The 22061-nt window shown below is 42.0% G+C and overlaps 1 protein-coding gene across 1 annotated transcript in view; it reads left to right on the top strand.

Annotated features, from left to right (window-relative positions):
* Positions 1 to 22061, top strand: part of LOC119691267 (zinc finger protein ZIC 4-like) — a 33181-nt gene that overhangs the window by 2853 nt on the left and 8267 nt on the right. Inside the window, exon 2 of the mRNA XM_038108427.2 lies at positions 4655 to 5358. Coding sequence (XP_037964355.2) covers positions 4704 to 5358 — 655 coding nt within the window. The 5' untranslated portion in view covers positions 4655 to 4703. The remainder of the gene's footprint in view (positions 1 to 4654; positions 5359 to 22061) is intronic.

Below are 22061 nucleotides of genomic sequence, written 5' to 3' on the forward strand. Positions count from 1 at the left end.
GTACGTAGCAAGAAAATTGGAAATTGAGATTTGAGATTAAGATATAGGTATAGTTTTTTTGAAAAACTATTATCTGAAGTTTTCACATGTCAATGCATGTGACAAAGTTTACTTAAATATTTACCTATTTAAGTAAAACGATCATTGGAAAAAAAAACACAAGGACCAAGAAAATATATTTTGATGACAATGCCCTGATGATAGGAACACTGCCCTCTACTTTGTTTCCGTTTTACCAAAGCTGGCTGTAAGAAATCGGTCTCAGCGATAAGGCCGCCTATTATACAGGCTGTTGCAAAAAGGGTATACTAAGCCGAAACCTATGGAGAAAGAGTTTTTTTTTTCGCGAATTTCCAAATTCTGATTTCAATTTCGGGCTTAGATATACCATGCTGCACATGTAGTTTTCGGCTTAGTATACCAATTTTGCAACACCCTGTATATACATTGTTTTTCGGCAGTTCCTAAGTATATTTTTTGTAAGTGTATATGGTGGATAACAAAGATATATTATATTATATTGAGGTATGAGGTTCGTATACTACGAGTATAACCCAGGCCAGAAGTACCTACTGCCGTCGGGCGCCCGATTTCTACCTCAGGCTTCGGTCTATCAATAATTATTTATAATAATAGAATTTTAACTATCTGAGAGTTGCATTGTGTCAGGCAAGCGGGACGGTCGGGTCCGCCGGGCGCTCCCGGGCCCCAACACGTGTTGGCCGCTGGCCCTTGCGCATAAAAATCCTTTGTTTCGCGTTGCCTTTTGTTAATAAGTAACCGTTGTACGAAAGCGCCTGAGTCTTTATAAGTTATTAAGTGATGTCTTATTTATTGATAAAATTTTGGAATGTGTATACTAGAGTATAACATTACCTAATGTCTTGCCTTGTACCAATAGTCATCTAAATAAAGTGTGTGGTTTTAGTGTGTGAGTGAAGTGTATAAGTAATTATAGTGTGACGCAGCCCCTTTAAAGGCTTGACAGAAATTCGCCATCCGCCACCGTCATACCCTAAAGCAACAATCATCGCGAGAATCTGGTGAGAGAATTCCAATCCCAAGCTAGAGACCGACTGACGCTGCCTCAGTAATACCAACTATCCGCACCACCGTAGTTTGACGATCTAGACCTTAAGGCACCTGACATAAGGCAATCATCATACTTTATCATCCTTCCAAATGCTCCATTTGAAATTAAAAGCCTTTTCTCTCAATGTCCTGAACGAGAGTGGCGGTTACTTCAACTAAGAAAAACGTGGTGATTAATGCATAATTTTAATAGGGTCACAAGAATTCTTCTTCTTATAGTGCCTCTCCATCATTGAAGGTTGGCAGTCAGCTCTTTGCAGCGCTCTCTATTCCTGGCTGTTTTAAATAATTCTTCCACGGTTTTTACACCGGTCCACTCTTTGATGTTGCACAGCCACGTCAATTTTCTCCTTCACAAGAATACATATTATTATTGCTTTAATACTTATCCAAATAGCAAGGTATCTCCAAATGAATTTACCTTTAGTCAACAACAAAAAAGATCAAATTTCTTTGTTGCATGAACAGTGTACCTAATATCTGTTATATTTTGAAAAGGATTAAAAGTAGGTATCCTGTTATACAAACACGTGCAGGGTTTAGGACCATAAAAACTAATATTTTTCTTACAGCAAACGTAATTCTTAAAAATAAGCTCTCTTTCAGGCCAGAATATTTTCTTTACAAAAACCCCGGCAGTAGACCCATTGCGCTAAAAAAAACAACATCTGCAAGCCATAAAATAGACCCAAAATGAAACAATGGGGTTAAAGTAGACAAAGCCAAAGTTGTTTAAAAAATCCCACATTGCAACAACGATACTTTGAAATAGAAAATAACAAAAATGTTATAGAAAGAAACTGTACCCCTAAAACAATAGCTCACCGAATAGTTTAATGGAATTCTTTAAAGTATTTTTTGACCACTTGGTATATTATGGAGAGATGTAGCTGTCTACATCAACGAACACTATTCAAGGGAAACTGAAAAACGAACACAGGATAAAAAACAATAAAATAATTATAGCAACTATAGTTAATATGCAACCGCAGCCTACATATGAAACAGCTAGAACTGAATAATACATAGAAGTAAACAATCAATTTATTTTCAATCAATTATCACCACCATTCGAAGACGCACAAACACAGAATAAGTATCATCAATCCCGTAAACTACCCAGCCCAGAAGCCACAGACGCAAGGCATAGGAACGCTAGAGAAATCTACATACACATAACTGCAGTATGAGACACAGGAACACATCAGGCATCAGCACAGGACCACTGCAGCATCAGCACAGGACCCCTGCAGCATCAGCACACGACAACATCAGCAACAACACAGGACCACTGCAGCATCAGCACACGACAACATCAGCAACAGCACAAGACCAATGCAGCATCAGCACAGGACCACTGCAGCATCAGCACAGGACAACATCAGCAACAGCACAGGATCACTACATCATCAGCACAGGACAACATCAGCAATAGCACAGGACCACTGCTGCATCAGCACAGGACAACATCAGCAACAGCACAGGATCACTGCATCATCAGCACAGGACAACATCAGCAATAGCACAGGACCACTGCTGCATCAGCACAGGACCACTACAGCATCAGCACAGGTCAAGATCAGCATCAGCACAGGACCACTGCAGCATCAGCACAGGACAACATCAGCAACAGCACAGGATCACTGCATCATCAGCACAGAACAACATCAGCAATAGCACAGGACCACTGCAGCATCAGCACAGGACCTCTGCAGCATCAGCACAGGACCACAGCAGCATCAGCACAGGACCACTGCAGCATCAGCACAGGACAAAATCAGCAACAACACAGGACCACTGCAGCATCAGCACAGGACCACTGCATCATCAGCACAGGACACCTGCAGCATCAGCACAGGACCACTGCGAGCCACGAGTAAGCCACAGATGGCCACAGATACGCTCTCCAAAATCCTTATTCCTTACCTATACCTACTCTTCCAATATTGGCTTTTTAGGGTGCATACTCGGTCGATTATATTCACTTTCCTTACCTATCCTTGAGCGTGTGTTCCCCCTCCCTTAAAAATATTCTGTGCTACCCAGTGGGCCTGGCGTATCCAGGATGCAGGGTAAAACCTGGCTGGGATAGTGCAATTCAATCAATCAATCAATCAATAATAATAGAATTTTAACTATCTAGTATATATTATTTGTAGAACGACGAGTTAACGATATATCGTTTACGAATATATTGCATATCATAGGCGTATAAGAAAATATATAACTACAGTGTTGGGAGGTAGATATAATTTTCAAGGCACACTATACCTAAAAAAAACTGTATGCAGAATAACGGTTAAACGGTAAACTCTGCAGAAAGTACTAAATTTACTTAACAAATTTAAAACTCAACAGTAATTTTCACAAGATGCAAACACCCGTTAACCATCTCCAGACATAATACCTCACAAATCCGATAACAATTGCACATCTAAACAGCGATCCTAATGAGATTATGACTAATTCCTTAAAACAGAATTGTTTAGTTTAAAAAAAATGGCAGCTGTAAGTAATCCTTTTCTGCCTGTCTCTGCCTGGGTCTGTCAACCCGGTCTTTGTGATCTGTTGGAGTCTCCACGGGGAGTCAAAGATTAGATTGAAATCATGAAAGAGTGACATAGTCTGAGGGACCCACAACACTGATCTGCATAGATTCGATGCGAACAGCCTGTCTCTGAAAGGAACATACGAACTATACTTGATTGTTGAGTTTCTTGCTAGGTTTATGGAGTTTTGTGGGTTCCGATCAGTGCTGCAAGACCCTGGACTAGGTAGAAATATTTGCTGAAAAAAATAAGTACCGGTGATTATAGGGTTTGGGCAGTGGGTGTGATTGATTTACTTACCTTGAGATGAATTCAATTGACTGACATTTTAAGGCTTTATATATTTAAATTGTTGTGTCTTCATTCATTTTGTAATATTTTTTTTTTGTTATGTAGGTTTATTTAACAAGTTCAATGCTATCTAATTCACCGAAATGTTATTCTTGCCTATTTCAAAAGCTGATTATTGTTCTAAATAACCTTTTAACTTATTTTATTATTTATTTTCGCCGGCATTAAAACGAGAACGAGGTAAAAAATATAGCTCATTTCATCTGTTCCTCCCCGAACAGGTTTGTCATTCATAAAACTATTTTAATATATGATTATCGATGCTAAACCCGGGACATAAAGGAGATTCGAGCCGAAGCGTAACAAATAAACTAAAATTAAATATACACGGACACAATCGAAATTTTTGTCTCAGGCGTATAAAAGTGTCCTATAAATTTACCCGCAGTTTAATTTAATGTCCAAAAGTACCTGGCTCGTCGTATTTTATTATTATTATAAATGTCCGACCGTCCCGGCCAGCGTCAGACCAATATGGCTATTATTTTTCGAAACGGTTTTAAATTCGTTCCGAAATATTACGATCACCATTAGGATAGATTCTTAAACTGTTTGTTTTTTCAATATCATCATTATGGTCATAAAACGGATCCTATATGACCCATATTGATGTTAGAGCCGAGATTCTGCCCCATAATGTAATATGTATGTGTCGTGTGCAGGTGAGCGCTGGTGGGCTTGGGGCCGCCGGCGCGGGGCGGGCGCGCGTGGATGGTGGCGGGCGACTGGGGCTATGCGCCGGCGCCGGCCCCCGCCATGAACGCACTCTTCGAGTCCAACCATGCGCACCTCGCGTCCTACGGGCTCAAGATGTCGCCGCAGCAGGCATGCGCCCCGCGCGCCGCGCCGCCGCCCGCGCCGCACTACCCGCAGCCCTACCCGCTGCACTCCTACCAGCCCGGCTACCTGCGCGACTACGGCGCGTGCGGCGAGCTGTTCCCGCAGCAGGGGCTGGAGCAGGGCTGGGAGTGGCGCGAGCCGGCCTACCAGGCGCCGCCGCTGGGCCCCGCCGCGCCGCACGCCTTCCTGCGCTACGTGCGCGCGCCGCCGCGCCGCGACATGCGCTGCCAGTGGCTCGACCCCGAGCAGCCGCCGCCGCGCAAGATGTGCAACAAGCTGTTCTCCTCCATGCACGAGATCGTGACGCACCTCACCGTGGAGCACGTGGGCGGCCCGGAGTGCACCACGCACGCCTGCTTCTGGCAGAGCTGCCCGCGCAACGGACGCCCCTTCAAGGCCAAGTACAAGCTGGTGAACCACATCCGCGTGCACACGGGCGAGAAGCCCTTCCCCTGCCCCTTCCCCGGCTGCGGGAAGGTGTTCGCCCGCTCCGAGAACCTCAAGATCCACAAGAGGACGCATACTGGTGAGTGACCATTTATTTCTACTACAATATTTGTATTTTGACATTCTTGAACATAACATGCATACTTATGTAAATGTTGTGTGAATGCAGACCGTCGATTGACACGTCACGATTCAATGTCAAGTTTACGACGGCTCGTCGGCGGTGGCGGCGCGTAGTGAGACGTGTCGCGTCCATTGAGGCGAGCGAGTGTTGATCTGCGGAAACATTTCAACTCTCATTAATTCATAATGACGCGCCCCGCGCCGCCGCCGCCGCCGCCGCCCGGCGCACCCGACGCCCCCATACAATAACTTACGCTACACAATGACACCAAAGGGTGAATATTTGAAAACGAGTGTTTTTGCCTCATTTACCTGGCATTTTTCAAAATTGAACTCTAGCCCTTTTGCTGTAAACTCGTGCTTAGGGGAATCGAAGATTACCTATATAATGTGATTTGCCTCATGTTTTGACGAGTAGTTTGTGAGATACGGTAAGTGAATTAATGAGCCTGCCAAACGAATGAGGAATAAGCCAGAACAATGAGAACATGCAGACATATAAATTAGGCTCGGCCAGATCAATTATAAATTATTCATTACCACGTAATAAATAAAGTCTAATTCAAAAAATGTTTATTCAATCAAGTTAAGTAAAAAATGTTTTTAAACATAAAATCAAATACAGATCTTCTAACATTATTTTAAACACAACCAGCATTTTTTAAAATAAATCAGTCAGGATAATTAAAAATAATATGAGATAGTTAGGTAACATGCTCTTAAAAATAACACAATATTTAATCGTTTCGAGGTAAATTAAATTAATTAATTAATTAAAAACAACAAGGCTCCGGGTGAAGACGGAATTACTACAGAGCTTCTGAAAGCTGGAGGTATTGCAATCCTCGAACAGCTCCAGAGGCTCTTCAATTCGGTTCTTCACAATGGCATTACACCGGAGGCATGGTCTGAGAGCGTCGTGGTATTGTTCTTTAAGAAGGGTGACAAAACCCTTCTGAAGAACTATAGACCGATCTCGCTTTTAAGCCATGTATACAAGCTGTTCTCAAGGGTTATCACGAACCGTCTTGCCCAAAAGTTAGACGAGTTTCAGCCCCCAGAGCAGGCTGGGTTTCGAAAAGGCTTTAGTACAATAGACCACATCCACACAGTAAGGCAGATTATACAGAAGACCGAAGAGTATAATCAGCCTCTGTGTCTAGCCTTTGTGGACTATGAAAAAGCCTTCGACTCCATCGAGACCTGGGCAGTTTTGGAATCCTTGCAGAGATGCCAAATCGATTGGCGCTATATCGAGGTGTTGAGATGTCTGTACAATGCCGCTACTATGACTGTTCAAGTACAGGACCACAAGACAAGACCTATCCAACTGCAACGTGGAGTGAGACAGGGGGATGTAATATCTCCGAAACTGTTCACCAATGCATTGGAAGATGTCTTTAAGACGTTGGACTGGAAAAGACATGGCATATGTATAAATGGCGAGTACATGTCACACCTCCGCTTCGTGGACGACATCGTTATTATGGCAGAATCTCTGCAGGAACTCAGCTGGATGCTAAGTGGCCTAAATGCTGCTTCCCGACGTGTAGGCCTCGGAATGAACTTGGACAAGACGAAAGTCATGTACAATGCTCACATCAAACCGGAGCCGGTCGCCGTTGGTGAGGCAACACTCGAAGTTGTGCAAGAATATGTCTACCTCGGGCAGACTATTCGGCTAGGCAGAAGCAACTTCGACAAGGAGGCTGCAAGGCGCATCCAACTGGGTTGAGCTGCATTCGGGAAACTTCGTCACATATTCTCCTCGGCCATTCCTCAGAGCCTGAAGACAAAAGTCTTCAACCAGTGCGTCCTGCCAGTGATGACGTATGGTGCAGAGACGTGGACACTGACGGTAGGACTGGTCCACCGATTTAAAGTCGCTCAGCGTGCTATGGAGAGAGCTATGCTTGGGGTTTCTCTGATGGATCGTATCAGAAATGAGGTTATCCGTCAGAGGACTAAGGTTACCGACATAGCTGTCAAAATACGCAAGCTGAAGTGGCAGTGGGCTGGTCATATCTGCCGAAGAACCGATAACCGTTGGGGTAGACGAGTTCTCGAGTGGAGACCACGAACAGGCAAACGCAGCGTGGGACGCCCTCCTGCCCGCTGGACTGACGACCTTAGGCGGGTGGCGGGTAGTGGTTGGATGAGGAAGGCCGAGGACCGAGTGTTGTGGCGCTCCTTGGGAGAGGCCTATGTCCAGCAGTGGATGACTATTGGCTGATGATGATGGTCTAGTTTCGCTAGGCTCAAACCAACCTACTTACTTACTTATACTTATTCCCAATCTCCGCTGGGGAGCAAAGGGCCGAAGTGAAGCGCCACCATTCTTTACGATCTTAGGCCAACTACTTACATCCGCCCAGACATCCCCACCTGGCATATTTCCTTTTTGACAGAGTGCTGCCATGTTTCGACTCGCGGTCTGCCGAGTCTTCGTTTACCGCCTTCGAGATGCCATGTCAGTGCTTCCTTTGGGACGTTTTCAGTACGCCTGAGTACGTGTCCAAACCAGCTTAGCGTAGACATAAGTCTTTAATTATAATTGGTCTGGCATCAACAAATTCATCTGGCATTATGTACCAGATAAAAACAGACAAATGAGTGGCAGATAAATGAGTTTTTACATAAAAACAATAAATTATTAATTAAATTGTGAACTTAATCATCTACCTTGTTATGGAAAAAGGTAGAATACAGTGTGATCACGTATGTGGCTAAGTAACGAAACAGAAGTATCATCAGCAAGCATGTAGGGCAGGACATATAAATTAGGACACTTACCGTACAAAGTCCAGATTATCTGCTTGCTATCACAATTTATCGTCGTCACAAATCGCACGCGGACGGTGCACTCTGCCGGCAGACGGGCGGTGGACTGACCTGATTGAACTCGAACGCAAGTTCAAAAATATTCAACCCTTCAATGGTGGCGTTCGTGAAAAGACACGGCCAGACAAATTAGTTTTTATGGTGCGGACGTTTTGAAAAGCTTAATAACTTTTATTGTATTATATTTAGAGGACAATGAATATTAAGGACTTCACGAGTATATATTGAAATATAAAGGATTTATATTTTAATGTTTTCAAAGCGAACATTGTAAGACTTATGAACTAAAATGTATACGAAATTGGAGTTTGGACGCGCCATATAAATGGGATTTGAGTGTTATCTGGTCATACATTTTTTTTATTTTATATGAATCGTTGTAAAACTGTAAATAGGCCTTGATAGAGAATTTCATTTTACATGTACCATACAAATATAGCCTCAAAATTCGAAAAAATAAGTAGATTCTCCCGATGAAAACTGACAAATTTAGCGCTCCAAATATTCACCCCAAAATACAACAAACACATGTCAAGATGACGCCTGTAACGTGATCCGGCCAACAGCAGCTCCACTTGTGCAGTCGCTTCCCGGTAGGACCCGACCTTCAGTCAGGACTCTATTTTTCAATTCATTACAAAAGTATAAAGATTCATCTGAACTGTGTCGTTCCACACAAAATAACTCATAAATTATAACGTGCAGTCCGGTCTCGCTTCCACGAACGGTTCTGCCTCGCTCCGCATTGCGTTATAAAGTATTGGTACTTAACATTAAAATATAGATTTTTGAAAAAAAATCGTGTTTAGGAATTCGTATGGCCCGGACAGTGTGGCCAGATGGTTTTATTCTTTTTCTTTGCCCATAGTGTTTAAAGTTGCGCTCGGATACTTTTGTCCTGTGCCCCTGTGCTCCATTATCTCTGGACCTATTGTATGGCTCTACGTTTTTGTGGCAAGTTTGAAGAATTGTTTTATGGGTGGTTGTAAATTACTGTCGGATGTCCCGAGAGCCGTTAACCGGGTGTCTAGTCGTTATAGTTCTAATTACTAGACGCGATGCAGGCTTCGGGTGCTGTGGTCATAAATTTCTGAGCGGCCACCCAGTTGATTTTGAAGATTTAACCTAACCTACCCTTTAGCTTTCCCCTAGAACCATCTCAATCAATAAGCAATAATGAAGTCAATTAAAGCTTAATAACGTCTAAATTGGCTTGATTGTTTTCCACACAGGGTGTTGTTTTTGTGACATTAGTGGTGGGTCCGGGTGTGACGTGATCAGTGACCCGATCACGTGATGCTATCGCGGGGTTGCGCGTGCGGGAACTTGATATTTTTATTAGAAGCTGGCTGACTCCCGCGGGAGGGAGGTAAGCTGATACTTTATTGGCCGCGGCCGGTAGCTACACCCGCGCTGACCTCTCCGAACGTTTAACATGCAAATCTTGAAACCGATACTCGGCTTGAGTCAACATCGGCTAATTAAGTGCGTTATCCGTTTTATTTACATAATCTATGCGTCGATTCGATCGGCAGTCGAGTCGTCTAATTTAGTGACGTTTTCTTCCTAATAACATGTCAAAACAGATAATTTTCTCACGCTGTAGGAATGTCGCGGGGGGCTTGTCGCTCACGTCCGTAGGTACAAACCCTAGTTACCCTACACGTGCCCCCTGGGTGGTGCTAACGAGTGACAACGCCGAATGTCGGGCGGCGGTAAATCGACCCGACCTCCTCTCCTAGCAGAGGCGGCGATCTCCCGCCGTAAAAAAGGAGAATCACCAACACGCCTGCCACAATCACCTGCAAGGTGATTATGGCAAATACACCTCCTAATGATGGAAAAAACAAAGCCCCGGCCCCCAGTCCCCGGCAGCCCCGCTATCCCGGACTCCGGTAGCGGTCACGGTAACGGCGGGGCAGGGGGTGCGAAGAATCTCCGGCAGAGAGTCGGCTACCAGCCCAACCGACCCTTGCACCTGGCAACATATAACGCACGGACACTGAGGGAAGACGTGAAGATAGAGGAGCTGGAAGAGGAAATCAGCAAGTTAAAATGGGACATTATAGGGTTATCCGAAGTCCGACGAGAGGGAGAGGATACGGAAATTCTCCAGTCCGGAAACTTGCTGTACCACCGGGAGGGCGACCAACTGTCCCAAGGGGGTGTCGGGTTCATCGTCAACAAGTCCCTCGTCAACAACATCGTTGAAATCAGAAGTGTGTCGACACGGGTTGCGTACCTCATCCTGAGAATATCTAAACGATACTCAATGAAGGTCATACAGGTTTACGCACCCACATCTAAGCACACCGATGATGAGGTCGAACTTGCGTATGAAGACGTATCGTCTGCCCTGCGTAAGTTCACTACTCATTTCACGGTGGTGATGGGAGACTTTAACGCGAAACTCGGAAAACAAGAAGGCGGCGAGACGAAAGTGGGGTCACATGGATTTGGAGTCAGGAACCATCGTGGGCAAATGCTGGCTGACTTCTTGGAGAAGGAGGGCCTCTATATGATGAACTCCTTCTACAAGAAGAAGCCACAAAGGAAGTGGACGTGGATTAGCCCCGATGGGAAGACTAAAAACGAGATCGACTTCATATTGACGGATAAGAAGCACATATTCAATGATGTCTCAGTGATCAGTAGGGTTAAGACCGGCAGCGATCACCGACTCGTAAGAGGCACTTTGAATATAAACTGCAAAATAGAACGCTCCCGTCTAATGAAGTCCACGCTCCGTCCTACTCCTGCTCAAATCCAGGATCCCGAAAGCTTTCAGTCTGAGCTTTGCGACCGCCTGATATGTTTAGAGAATTGCGTTACAGTTGACGATTTAAACAATAGGTTTGTGGAAACTGTCCGAGAGGTAGGATCGAAATATTTTTCGTCCCGAACCAACCGAGGACCTCAAAAACTCTCAGATGGGACTCTGAGTCTCATAAGAGAACGGAGAGAAATGAGGTTGCAGTCTTCAGTTGATATGGTCGAATACAGACGTCTAAACAGACAGATCGCCAAAGCAAGACGTTGCGATATGAGACGCTACAATTGCAAGCGCATTCAAGACGCAATAGAGCAAAACAAGGGCTCCAAAGTCTTTGCTAGAGATCGATCTGTTCGGCAGACTCTGTTGACCCAACTGAAGACCGACACTGGCAACACCGTTTCATCAGTGCCCGAAATTCTGGGAGAAATTGAGAGATTCTACGGACAGTTATACACCACAACACAAAACCCTATTACCAGCGGTGCTCACGACAGCCGAGCGCCACTCACCCGACACTATACCGAAGATATTCCGGACGTCAGTCTAGACGAGATTAGTATAGCTCTCAAACAGCTAAAAAACAACAAAGCTCCGGGAGATGATGGAATAACGACAGAACTTCTGAAAGCCGGCGGTAGACCGATTTTAATAGCACTTCGGAGGCTGTTTAATTCCGTCATACTCGAAGGCACAAGCCCGGAGGCATGGAGCAGAAGTGTAGTGACTTTGTTCTTCAAGAAAGGCAACAAAGCCCTATTGAAGAATTATAGACCCATTGCACTTCTGAGCCATGTGTACAAGCTGTTTTCGAGAGTTATTACGAATCGTCTCGAGCAAAGACTCGACGACTTCCAGCCACCCGAACAAGCCGGGTTCCGAAAAGGCTATAGTACCATAGATCACATACACACGCTTCGGCAGGTTATACAGAAGACCGAGGAGTATAATCTACCTTTATGTCTAGCGTTTGTGGACTATGAGAAAGCCTTTGATTCTATTGAGCTCTGGGCGATGCTTCAATCCCTTCAGCGGTGCCATATAGACTATCGCTATATCGAGGTGTTGAGATGTATGTACAATGCTGCCACAATGTCAGTTCGATTACACGAACATAGCACAAAACCGATCCAGTTGCAAAGGGGCGTGAGACAGGGAGATGTTATTTCTCCGAAACTGTTCACCTGTGCACTGGAAGATGTTTTTAAGCTTGTAGAGTGGAAAAGACTGGGCATTAACGTCAATGGCGAATATATCTCTCATCTACGATTTGCTGATGACATAGTTATTATGGCGGAAACGCTGGAGGAGTTGGGCGAAATGCTCACAGACCTCAATGATGCCTCTAAACAAGTTGGGCTGAAAATGAACATGGACAAGACAAAGGTCATGTCGAACGAACATGTTTCATCATCGCCCGTAACTGTAGGAGGTGTCACCATCGAAGTTGTTGATCAGTATCCCTACCTAGGACAAGTGATCCGATTAGGTAAATCCAACTTCGATAAAGAGGTAGCTCGTAGAATCCAACTCGGATGGGCAGCGTTCGGGAAATTACGACACATCTTCACTGAAAACATACCTCAGTGTCTGAAAACAAAAGTTTTCAATCAGTGCGTGTTGCCAGTGATGACTTACGGAGCCGAGACGTGGTGCTTCACCAAAGGGCTTATCCACAAGCTCAGAGTTGCTCAGCGTGCTATGGAAAGGGCTATGTTAGGCGTGTCCCTGCGAGATAGGATTCGTAATGAAGAAATCCGCAGGAGAACTAAAGTTACCGACATAGCCAAAAGGATTAGCACGCTGAAATGGCAATGGGCTGGCCACGTAGCCCGCAGAGCCGACGACCGCTGGAGTAGAAAGGTTCTGGAGTGGAGACCCCGTGTCGGCAAACGGCGTGTCGGTCGCCCCCCAACCCGTTGGTCTGATGATCTGCGGAAGGTAGCGGGAAGCCGCTGGATGCAGATGGCGGGTGACCGTTTGGGGTGGCGATCGTTAGGAGAGGCCTATGTCCAACAGTGGACTACGGAAGGCTGAGAGAGAGAGAGAGTAGGAATGTTAACTTTTATTAATATTGTTTCTATTTCCACGGTTATTTTGTTGCTAGGCTTCAGATAGGCTGTTTAGACGAGTCGATGACACTAACATAGAACATCTTACATAAATGAACCATGGTTTGAACACGGCAAAATCAAACCCTCCGGTTAATTTCTCAGTATTTTTTCAAGTCTAAAAAATATGTGTCTTCACACCGGGCCCGTGTCCTGAGGCTATCAGCATTCTCCTCGTAAGGAGACAGTTATAAAGCTATAAACAATTGCCTAATGAAATCAGAGGCCTAAGGCGGCCACGTGGCGGGGCTAAGCCGACCACTGTCGAGGATCATGTCGTATTTGGAGTGAACTTTTAGGATTACAACGCTAAGCTTCGGGATTACACTTGTGACTAAAAATGTTTTTATTATTTTTAGTTTGTATAAGCAAATTTATATACCTAGCTAACACAGCCTAATCCTAAGTATGCCAGTAAATGAACATGCTTTTAATGATACCTTATTTTTGCTTTTCTTAAAAAATAATCTTTTAGATATTTATTAACATAATTATTATGACAAGTAATATATATAATATCTATTATATAAATCTAGGTAAGTACATAGATGCTTTATAACTCAATATATTGAGTTCCATTTCCACAAAAAATACATCTTTTTGCTAGAAATGCAAAAACTTCTTCGTTAGTTTCACTCATAAATGTCGTAGCAAAGCGGAAATAAAACGTTAAATACGCTCTTAAGCGCGTCTCATCGTCACACTCCTCGACTATCGTACTACATCATGGCGACCGGGGGCCTACTCCGAAATCACCGATAAATATTCTATTTAGATCGGATCATGGTAGATGTATTCTATGAAAATAATCCTATTGCTTAATTTTGTTCCCGGACTCAGAAAGAAGGCTAATTAAATATTGATTTAAGTATAAGGTAAGTGGATACATAATAATTATAATGTCCCTGTAAATACCCAGCACTTCAGCTAAATAACAAGAAGATAGTTTCGAAACGGATGAACTTATTTGAATTTTTTTCTTCGGATTGACCGTTTTAGTCCGGCCGAGTCGGGACTTTTTTACAACAACACCTAGTGCTGGTTCATTACATTAAAAGTGTCAATCTGTTTTATATTAGGTATATTATTCTGTAATTTATATTTTTAAATAGGCTTTGAAGTCTTCAGTTCTTTGACTTCAGTTAGGTTTTCATGATAAATAATTAAAATATATACCGGAGTGTGCCCTCAGTATAGTGAGTATGAAAATTACAGAGTTGGTAAAGATGGGGTGACTCAGGGGCGGTGCGCAAAGCCACAGTGATGATATGATTTCGTTGTATTAGGTTCATCCTGTTTGGGATACCTATACATTTAAGTATATAAACAAAGAAAGAAAGAAAGAAAAAACTGTAGGTATTTGACACTGACAGCAATACTGATAAAGTTAACTAGGTACATAAATTATATTTATAAGTACATAAATTATTTACTGTCATCGTCAAAAAGGTATCCACTCAGCTAATGCAGTGCCTATGGCTATATAAGTTTGGTTGTGTAATGATGTTTGCTCTACATAGTCATCATAGGCTCATTTCACTAGTTATTTAATGTTGGATTGTTTAGTGACATGGTCTATTCTAATAGATTATCTAGATTCTAGCTAGATCAATTCGTGGATTTCCTTAAGTATAGCTTTTTCGGGTCAGATGGATTAATTAACCGATTACAAAATTAAATTTTTACACATAAAATTGTATTTTTCAACAAAGGTCATGCGCATCGGTCGAATGGGTCTCATCAGCCGCTGCTAAAGACAGCCCTCGACTATCAAACGCAGGAGCTAATACACCGTATAAAATGATGCTTTCAAAATATTTTGCAAACAATGCCGACCCCTTCCCGCTAGCAGTCTGTGGGTCCACACTAAAGGTACAATGGGACTCGGTACGCGTGACACTTTGTAGTTTGTGCAGCTCTTAATTCTTGCGTTGTAAGAGTTAAATTAGAACGAGGAAGGAGTTTGTCTATGTCTCGTCAGGGTGGTATAGTACTGTTTGTTTGCTAACTAAAAAGCTATGAATAAACTGAGTGCACTTGAAGTTTCAATGAATATGGGAAGTTTAATATGGCGCGGTGGATTGATGTGTCTTGTTGGGGAGGAAGTTTGGTTAAAACCACACGACCAAAACGAGGGATGATATAGTTTTACGTATACGTCTATGGCCAGGCCGAAAGAAACGATTAGATCTAATTTATAATAATTTCCGGAATTTTCATTTCAGATTGGTAATTATGTTTGTATTTGCAATGTTAAGAGAACGGAATATAGTTACTTATACTACATACATATTTTCTGTTTAATCATTACTGAACACAAACTTAATTATAAATTGCATTAAAAATAAAATTTTACTTAATTTCCAACACCTAATCATACAATTCCATTCGCGCTTAATTAGGTTCTGTAATTTAAAAAAACCTTCAACATATTTTCATTAAATAGCTTACAAAAGAGCGGCCATTTTATATCATCATGTGATAATAATGTAACCCTATAATGGTCGGGTGCAGTTTAAAAGGTGTTTATTTATATGCGTTGGGACCATCTGCCGGTTACAGATTTTTTAAATAAAAAAATCACGAACACATATATTATTATCTACGTCACTCTTGTGTGCGTTACGGGTCACTAAGTTTTTGAGGGGATTTGGACCAGTGGATTTTAAGCATGTTGATGTAAAACAAGAATTTGAATACTGTCTAGCTTTAAAACCGTATTTACTTACTTAGGGCTGATTTTTCAATGGTCAGATAAGGGTTATCTGGGGAATAATTCTGATACTGTCGCGACTGAATGTCAGTATTAGACAGTGACAGCAACAATTTTATTCGTCAGATAGAGTTTATTCAGATAAACTCTATCTGACGAATAGAGGTTATTAAAAAATCAACCCTTAGTTTGAATGACTGAAAAAACCTACTGCAAACAACGCTGCGGGCCGCTTTGCGATTTAGATACGTCAACATCACCTAGCTAGGCACAAGATCCAAAAGCTGGTGAATTGCTTGTGCGAGTCACCTTCGACAGCCCTTTGAGAATTAGGGGTAGGTAATCGTCGTACCCATAAATTGAAACTGTTGAAAATTAAAGAAGAACTTGACATTACCTATAATTAACTTTACAAACTTATAGGTAGGTACACTAAAACCAGTGTAACACAAACCCTTAAGAAATAGCAGAACAATTTCCTCGCTACAATCAAAACATTCTGCTATTGAAAGGTCTATTTATAAACAGTTTCCCAGCGGAGGTGCGTGTAACAGGACCGATTATCTAGTAGGCGTGGTCGCCGTCACCCGTCAGCGCCAGGCAACCCTCACATGCACCCACACACACATGTAGCGCATGTTGTGTACTAGTTATACTCATGGGGAAATGAATCTTATGATTCTTATGGGTTTGTCTTGCATAGTACTCAAAGCGGTTGTTGGATGGTGGGAAAACAGTTGGCACTAAAGAGTTATTTTTATTTGTAAGGAAATCTTCGGATATGGACAACTTTCAAAACTTTCCTAGATACGGATTTAAAGTGTTTTTTACCTAAAATGTAGTTATAACGATATCGTCTACAAGGACCACTTTCGTTTGCACATAGAGATTAAAAGACCCTATCATACTCGTATCTGCGAAGGACAATAAACTCGCTAAGCGTTTTATGCGTTTTTGTATTCTTTGTTGATAACCCTCGATGCAGACAACGATGTTTGGGTGACGACTCTATGGAAGATGCACATATGTTGTCCTAGTTCTTTATTAGCAACGGAACAAAATGGCCGAAACAGATTGGCCGATTTGAATTACAAACGAGTCCAAACGGGGAGATTTAAAAAGCACGTGTTAAAATTTAACCGCATCTCGAAGTCGCGACGTTGGGAATTCTTTTTACACTGTTGAGGAATTCCTCGGGATGCCTATCCTCGCGGCGCGAACAGCGGCCCGGAGCGCGAGCAAAAACCGCGCCGAGACAAAGATCGGGATCTCGAGCAAAACATGCCTGAATCGATTCGATGTCAACGATAACGAAGTATCGAATAAATACCGGCGATACGGCGGGCGCATCACTAATACGGCCTATGCAATTAGCTTATTACCAAGTCGCGTTGTTGGTAAAAACAGCGCGATGATTTATGGAACTAGTGACGTTATGATGAATGTGTAAAAAGTACTTGGTTGTAGCAAATTGCGATTTGTTTAGTTTTTACGGAGACTTGCCGTAATGGACGCGACCACCCACGAGGGACATCGCAAGTTTACTCATAGATTTTATTAATAAGGATGTTAATGTTTATAGCAACTTTTCTTGGGTTCCGCTCATCTTGCATAATCTTTATTGACCAAAACTCATTTCGCATAACTCGTATGGTCTAAACTTTTTTGGCCGAACCATCACTTTGCCAAGACTTATGTGGCATAAGGCTCGTTTCGTCTAAAACTCTTTAGGCACAATCTTTAAACACCTAAGTTTCGTTTGCTGTATAATCTTGTTTCTCCTAATGTTATCTTAATAAATAATATACTAAGTATGTAGTAAATGTACAAATTGTGGTATTTTTCTCCTACATCCCGAAAATCACGATATTGTATGATCAAAAAATCGAAAGTTAACGACCAATATAATTATTACAAACCCCATGACATCGAAACCTAAAAATAGGTGCGACGACGAGCAAAGCGAGGAGGAGCGTGTTAGGTGCACATGTTCATCAAAACCAAAGCGGAGCGCAGCGAAGCGTTTTCCAAACAGCGGAAACAATACAAGGCACCAGTTTGCGCTATGTAGGGAGACGCTCCGTCAAAGTTAAAGCCAAACGAATATTATTACTTTGTATAAACCTATGCCATAGCATTATTAGGCTATTCAAGATTTGGCCATACCATTATTAGGCTAAACAATGATATGCGAAATAACTTTTTACTAAACGAGATTTATGCCATACGATTTTCGGCGTAACGAGACTTTGACCAAACGTTACTATGCAATACGAGATTAGGCAAATAAATCTTATGCCAAAAAAGGTAGAACCACTTTTCTTAGGTCCCATACTGCAAAAATGTAATTTATTATTATCTAAGCCTATTTTGTAATAATTATTTTAGGAAAACTGAATAAAAATAAAATGTCTGAGTTCACACCGAAGACTATCGAATTATGCATTACAATACAATAAAGTTTTTATTATTATTTAGCGAATTATTTAAGTAAAATTTTTTTCATTCGATAAAAAAGACAAGACGGTTGGCGTTCCATTTAAAAAAGTTAAACGATTTTATTCCTAGAAGGAGATGTAATGCTTTAACTATTTCTAATATCCGGCCAAGCTAGAGCCATCCAACTTGTGTTCGACAGTTTTATCAGCTGTCACCATTTGTAATAAGGTTCATATTTGTAAATTGACATTTCCTTCGTTTCGCAAGCAAGCTTTTTCTTTGATGTCTATTTGCGTTGTCTCCCGTCCTAACAGTTTATAGAGCGAGTCGGAGATATAAAGAGCTGGTATCAGATACTATAGTACATACATACTACATAGACCAACATAAATTGTCAGCGATGTGATACAGTGTAATAAGATATAGTGGTGATCATGGCAAATGAAAACAGTCTGCAGTCGTTTAATAATTTGTGAGAACACAGTACTATAATGAACAGCAGGCTGCGTTTGTGGCCTCTGCTCTAGAGCAAATGTCTCCACTATTCCACGCCGCACTGTGTCGGAGGCAACAATAGTCTGAAAGGCACAGTGTCGAGGCCTACGCTTTTGTCGCCTCTCTCTATTTTACTGCAACGACTTCTTCAGATAGTTTATTGTGCCTATCGCCGAGCTATAAAACTATTATTTCACGCTGATACAATCTCCAAAACACAATAAGCAACTGACAGAACCACAATAGAGGCTAAATTATGCGTTTCGAAATTAGATGTTTTGAGAGAACGTTGACATTTCGCTCTTAGCGCTACGTGAGTAATGGATTAGTGGGCCTAAGCAATAGGTACGTAATGCCCATTTGCAGAACTTTAATAAAATGAGGTATCAGTTACTTACAATGAGGCATAAGAAAAAGCCCGGGCCGGGTGGAGAGCGGAATGCGAGTGTCGGAGGGCGGCGGAGGTCTCTGAATGATGCATGCAGTTTTTCGCCGACACCTTGTAGCTATCAATATGTATGCCCTGACTGATCTCGCCGCCACTTAACTAGACACTAATAAAGGCGGGTCTACATGTCACAAGTGTTTTTCCGACGTGTCTTCGTCTTGACATCGACACCGGTCCTCAAAGCGCGGCTCCATACATAGGGTTAACTGGTAAATGTGTTGCACCTCGTTTGACAGGGACTTTTTTTATAATTTTAACTTATTTATTAATGTATGTAGAGTGGCTATTAACGGACAAATAGAAACAAATATAGATGATGTAAAATTAATGATTAAGGAGTCAGGTGTGTAACAGAAACGGAACCAAAAAACGTAGCACCAGCCTCACGAGTACCGCACAAGGACGGTAAGTGTCGACAAGATTCAGAACAAGAATTTCGGACATTTATCGCCGTTTGAAAGGAAAAAATATTGATGGCGACAACTCCAGAGACAAGCATCTGATAGCGAAGAACAAAACGAACGTGCGCCCGCGCAGCCGAGTGTCGTGCTAAACTCACCTCTACTGGGGACAATTAAAAAACTGCCACATTACACGAATAAGGCGTTAAAATACACTTTAGTATTCCTTGTTAAAATATTTGATTGCAATTTTTATCGCATCAAATTAATGCATTTAAACGACCCCACGGTTTTATGAGCCCCAATGAATTCACTGAAGCCGTTGGAATGTGAACCATCCGAGGAATGGATGCCGAGCAACCCACACGTCGGAAAACAAAACTTAAATGAAAGAAAAAAACAAAAGTAGCCATTAATATTCGTTAGAAATATTGGTTTGTCCCAAAAATTCGGCCCGAGGCTGTAAGGTGACCGCGCGTGGGCGCAGAGTGCCGCGGAGTGGACCGGGGTAGGCCCGCGGGGATACTTCGCTGCACGTGTCATAAAAACATAACATAGGTAAGTAAGTAATTACCTACTCACCTACTGAAACACTGTGCTGAATTGTAAGAATACTCAAGCAAGAATACTCAACTTTTCGTTTGCGTATGCTGTACAGAATCTCCATACTGACACTGATATTTTCCCGTCTTTCAATTCTCTTTAAGAAAATCATTAAAATAAACAAATATACAAATACATGTCGTATTACGCTCCTGTTACCCAGTATCTTTCAAAATCATCGAAGATTTAATTAATTGTTTGTGTAAGAAATTGGCGTTTATTTATCTACGTTACCTTACTCTAAGTACTTTAATTTCAATCATAAAGAACTTAAAAATGTTAGTCCATATCCAACAAGAAACCTTTACGTTGTTACTTATTTCGTCAGTAAAATAGATATTTAACATTGATTCGATTGTTTCATCCACTACAAGTTATGTAGATGGCGCGATAGCATATCTTCCATCTCCTGACAAGTTGATGTCTGACGGCTAACTCTGACCCAGTGATTGGTCACGAAATGAGTTCAAGTCTCAATGGAGTGGATTAGATATTTGAAATGTTTCAGTACTTATTTACCTTCTGTTTTTAATCAATACCGCAGAGGGTGATTTCTTACCTAGCTCATAATTTTAATAAGTTCCGTTTTACAAAGTCACAGATTCGCCGGAAGGTAGCTAATATTTTAGTAGGGCCTTTGCACTTTTCAGTGTTGTGTCGCTCAGCCTTATCCTATATATGCGTGCGTACTTTGTACCTTGACCTTCACATTATTGGCCACGTACATTGACTATTTAGGCATTTCACAGCTATAACACAATTAGATTCACGATAAAAAATCCACTTGGTACACTTCAAGCCACGAGCTCCTGACCCCACGTAGCAGAATATACCCGAGGTGTCTCGGTATGCATATTGGTTTTTTCCCCGCGCCTGCGCTGTCGCCGGTGACGTATGGACGCGCCGCTCCCACGGTCGCCACATCTTCACAAGGATTTGTACAACCTGGCCTATAAATGGTGCTATAAGATGCGGTGTTTGTGGGTGATTAGCTGAAGGGATGTACTTGTACCGAGGCGATGTAAGGCTTTGAAAATATTTGTATTGGTCTTATTCGTCGCCAGTAAAGCATTCTTTATTGAAATCTTATCGATGTTAGTCACTTTTATCCGTATTTACACACAAAGACTATTATAGGTACGTCAAACATAGAAAACGCCTATTTTAGGGTCAATGATTAAATAATATAGAGGTACCTATATGTATGTAGGTACATTGTAAAGATAAGATTCCCCGTATGAATGTTAGATTGGTGCCTGAGTATTAATAAAAGATCCCAGACCTACGTCTGATATCTTCACGACGATTTTCACAAATTATATTCTATTTCTTTTTATTAAAATTTCGAGCGTTGATGCCGGTTAGGGCTGTCAAAATGCTGACGCGAACAGATTGACAAGCGCGCCTGCAACGTTTATGTTTTGTACTTGTTACAACCCTGCTAATAAATACACGCTCGCTTACAGGTCTTTGTGGATATAGGAACAAGTGCTATTTTCCTTTGGGAGGAGTGAAAATGTTAACATTGCTACAAAAGGTTAGGCACATCGGGCAGGTGCCGTAGACAGTATTGTTTAGATATAAAAAGCTCTGGGAAAAATCTTTGTTGCTTAGTTTTTGCTCGCCCATGTAAGAAGTTTTATTTGACGCCATGTCTCCGTCGTTCTTTTTTTAAAATATTTTGTAATATTTTAAATAAAATAGAGACACAATGTAGAGCAGGGAACACTTCAGCAAACCAGAGTTACGGGTGTCTGAGCCTTTGTAATGCTTAAGCGTATTTCATTCTCTATTTTCATTTAATATATTGCATGAGATAGAATAGATAGAATTGT

Source organism: Plutella xylostella, chromosome 15 (assembly GCF_932276165.1).
Source record: "Plutella xylostella chromosome 15, ilPluXylo3.1, whole genome shotgun sequence".
NCBI lineage: Eukaryota > Metazoa > Arthropoda > Insecta > Lepidoptera > Plutellidae > Plutella > Plutella xylostella.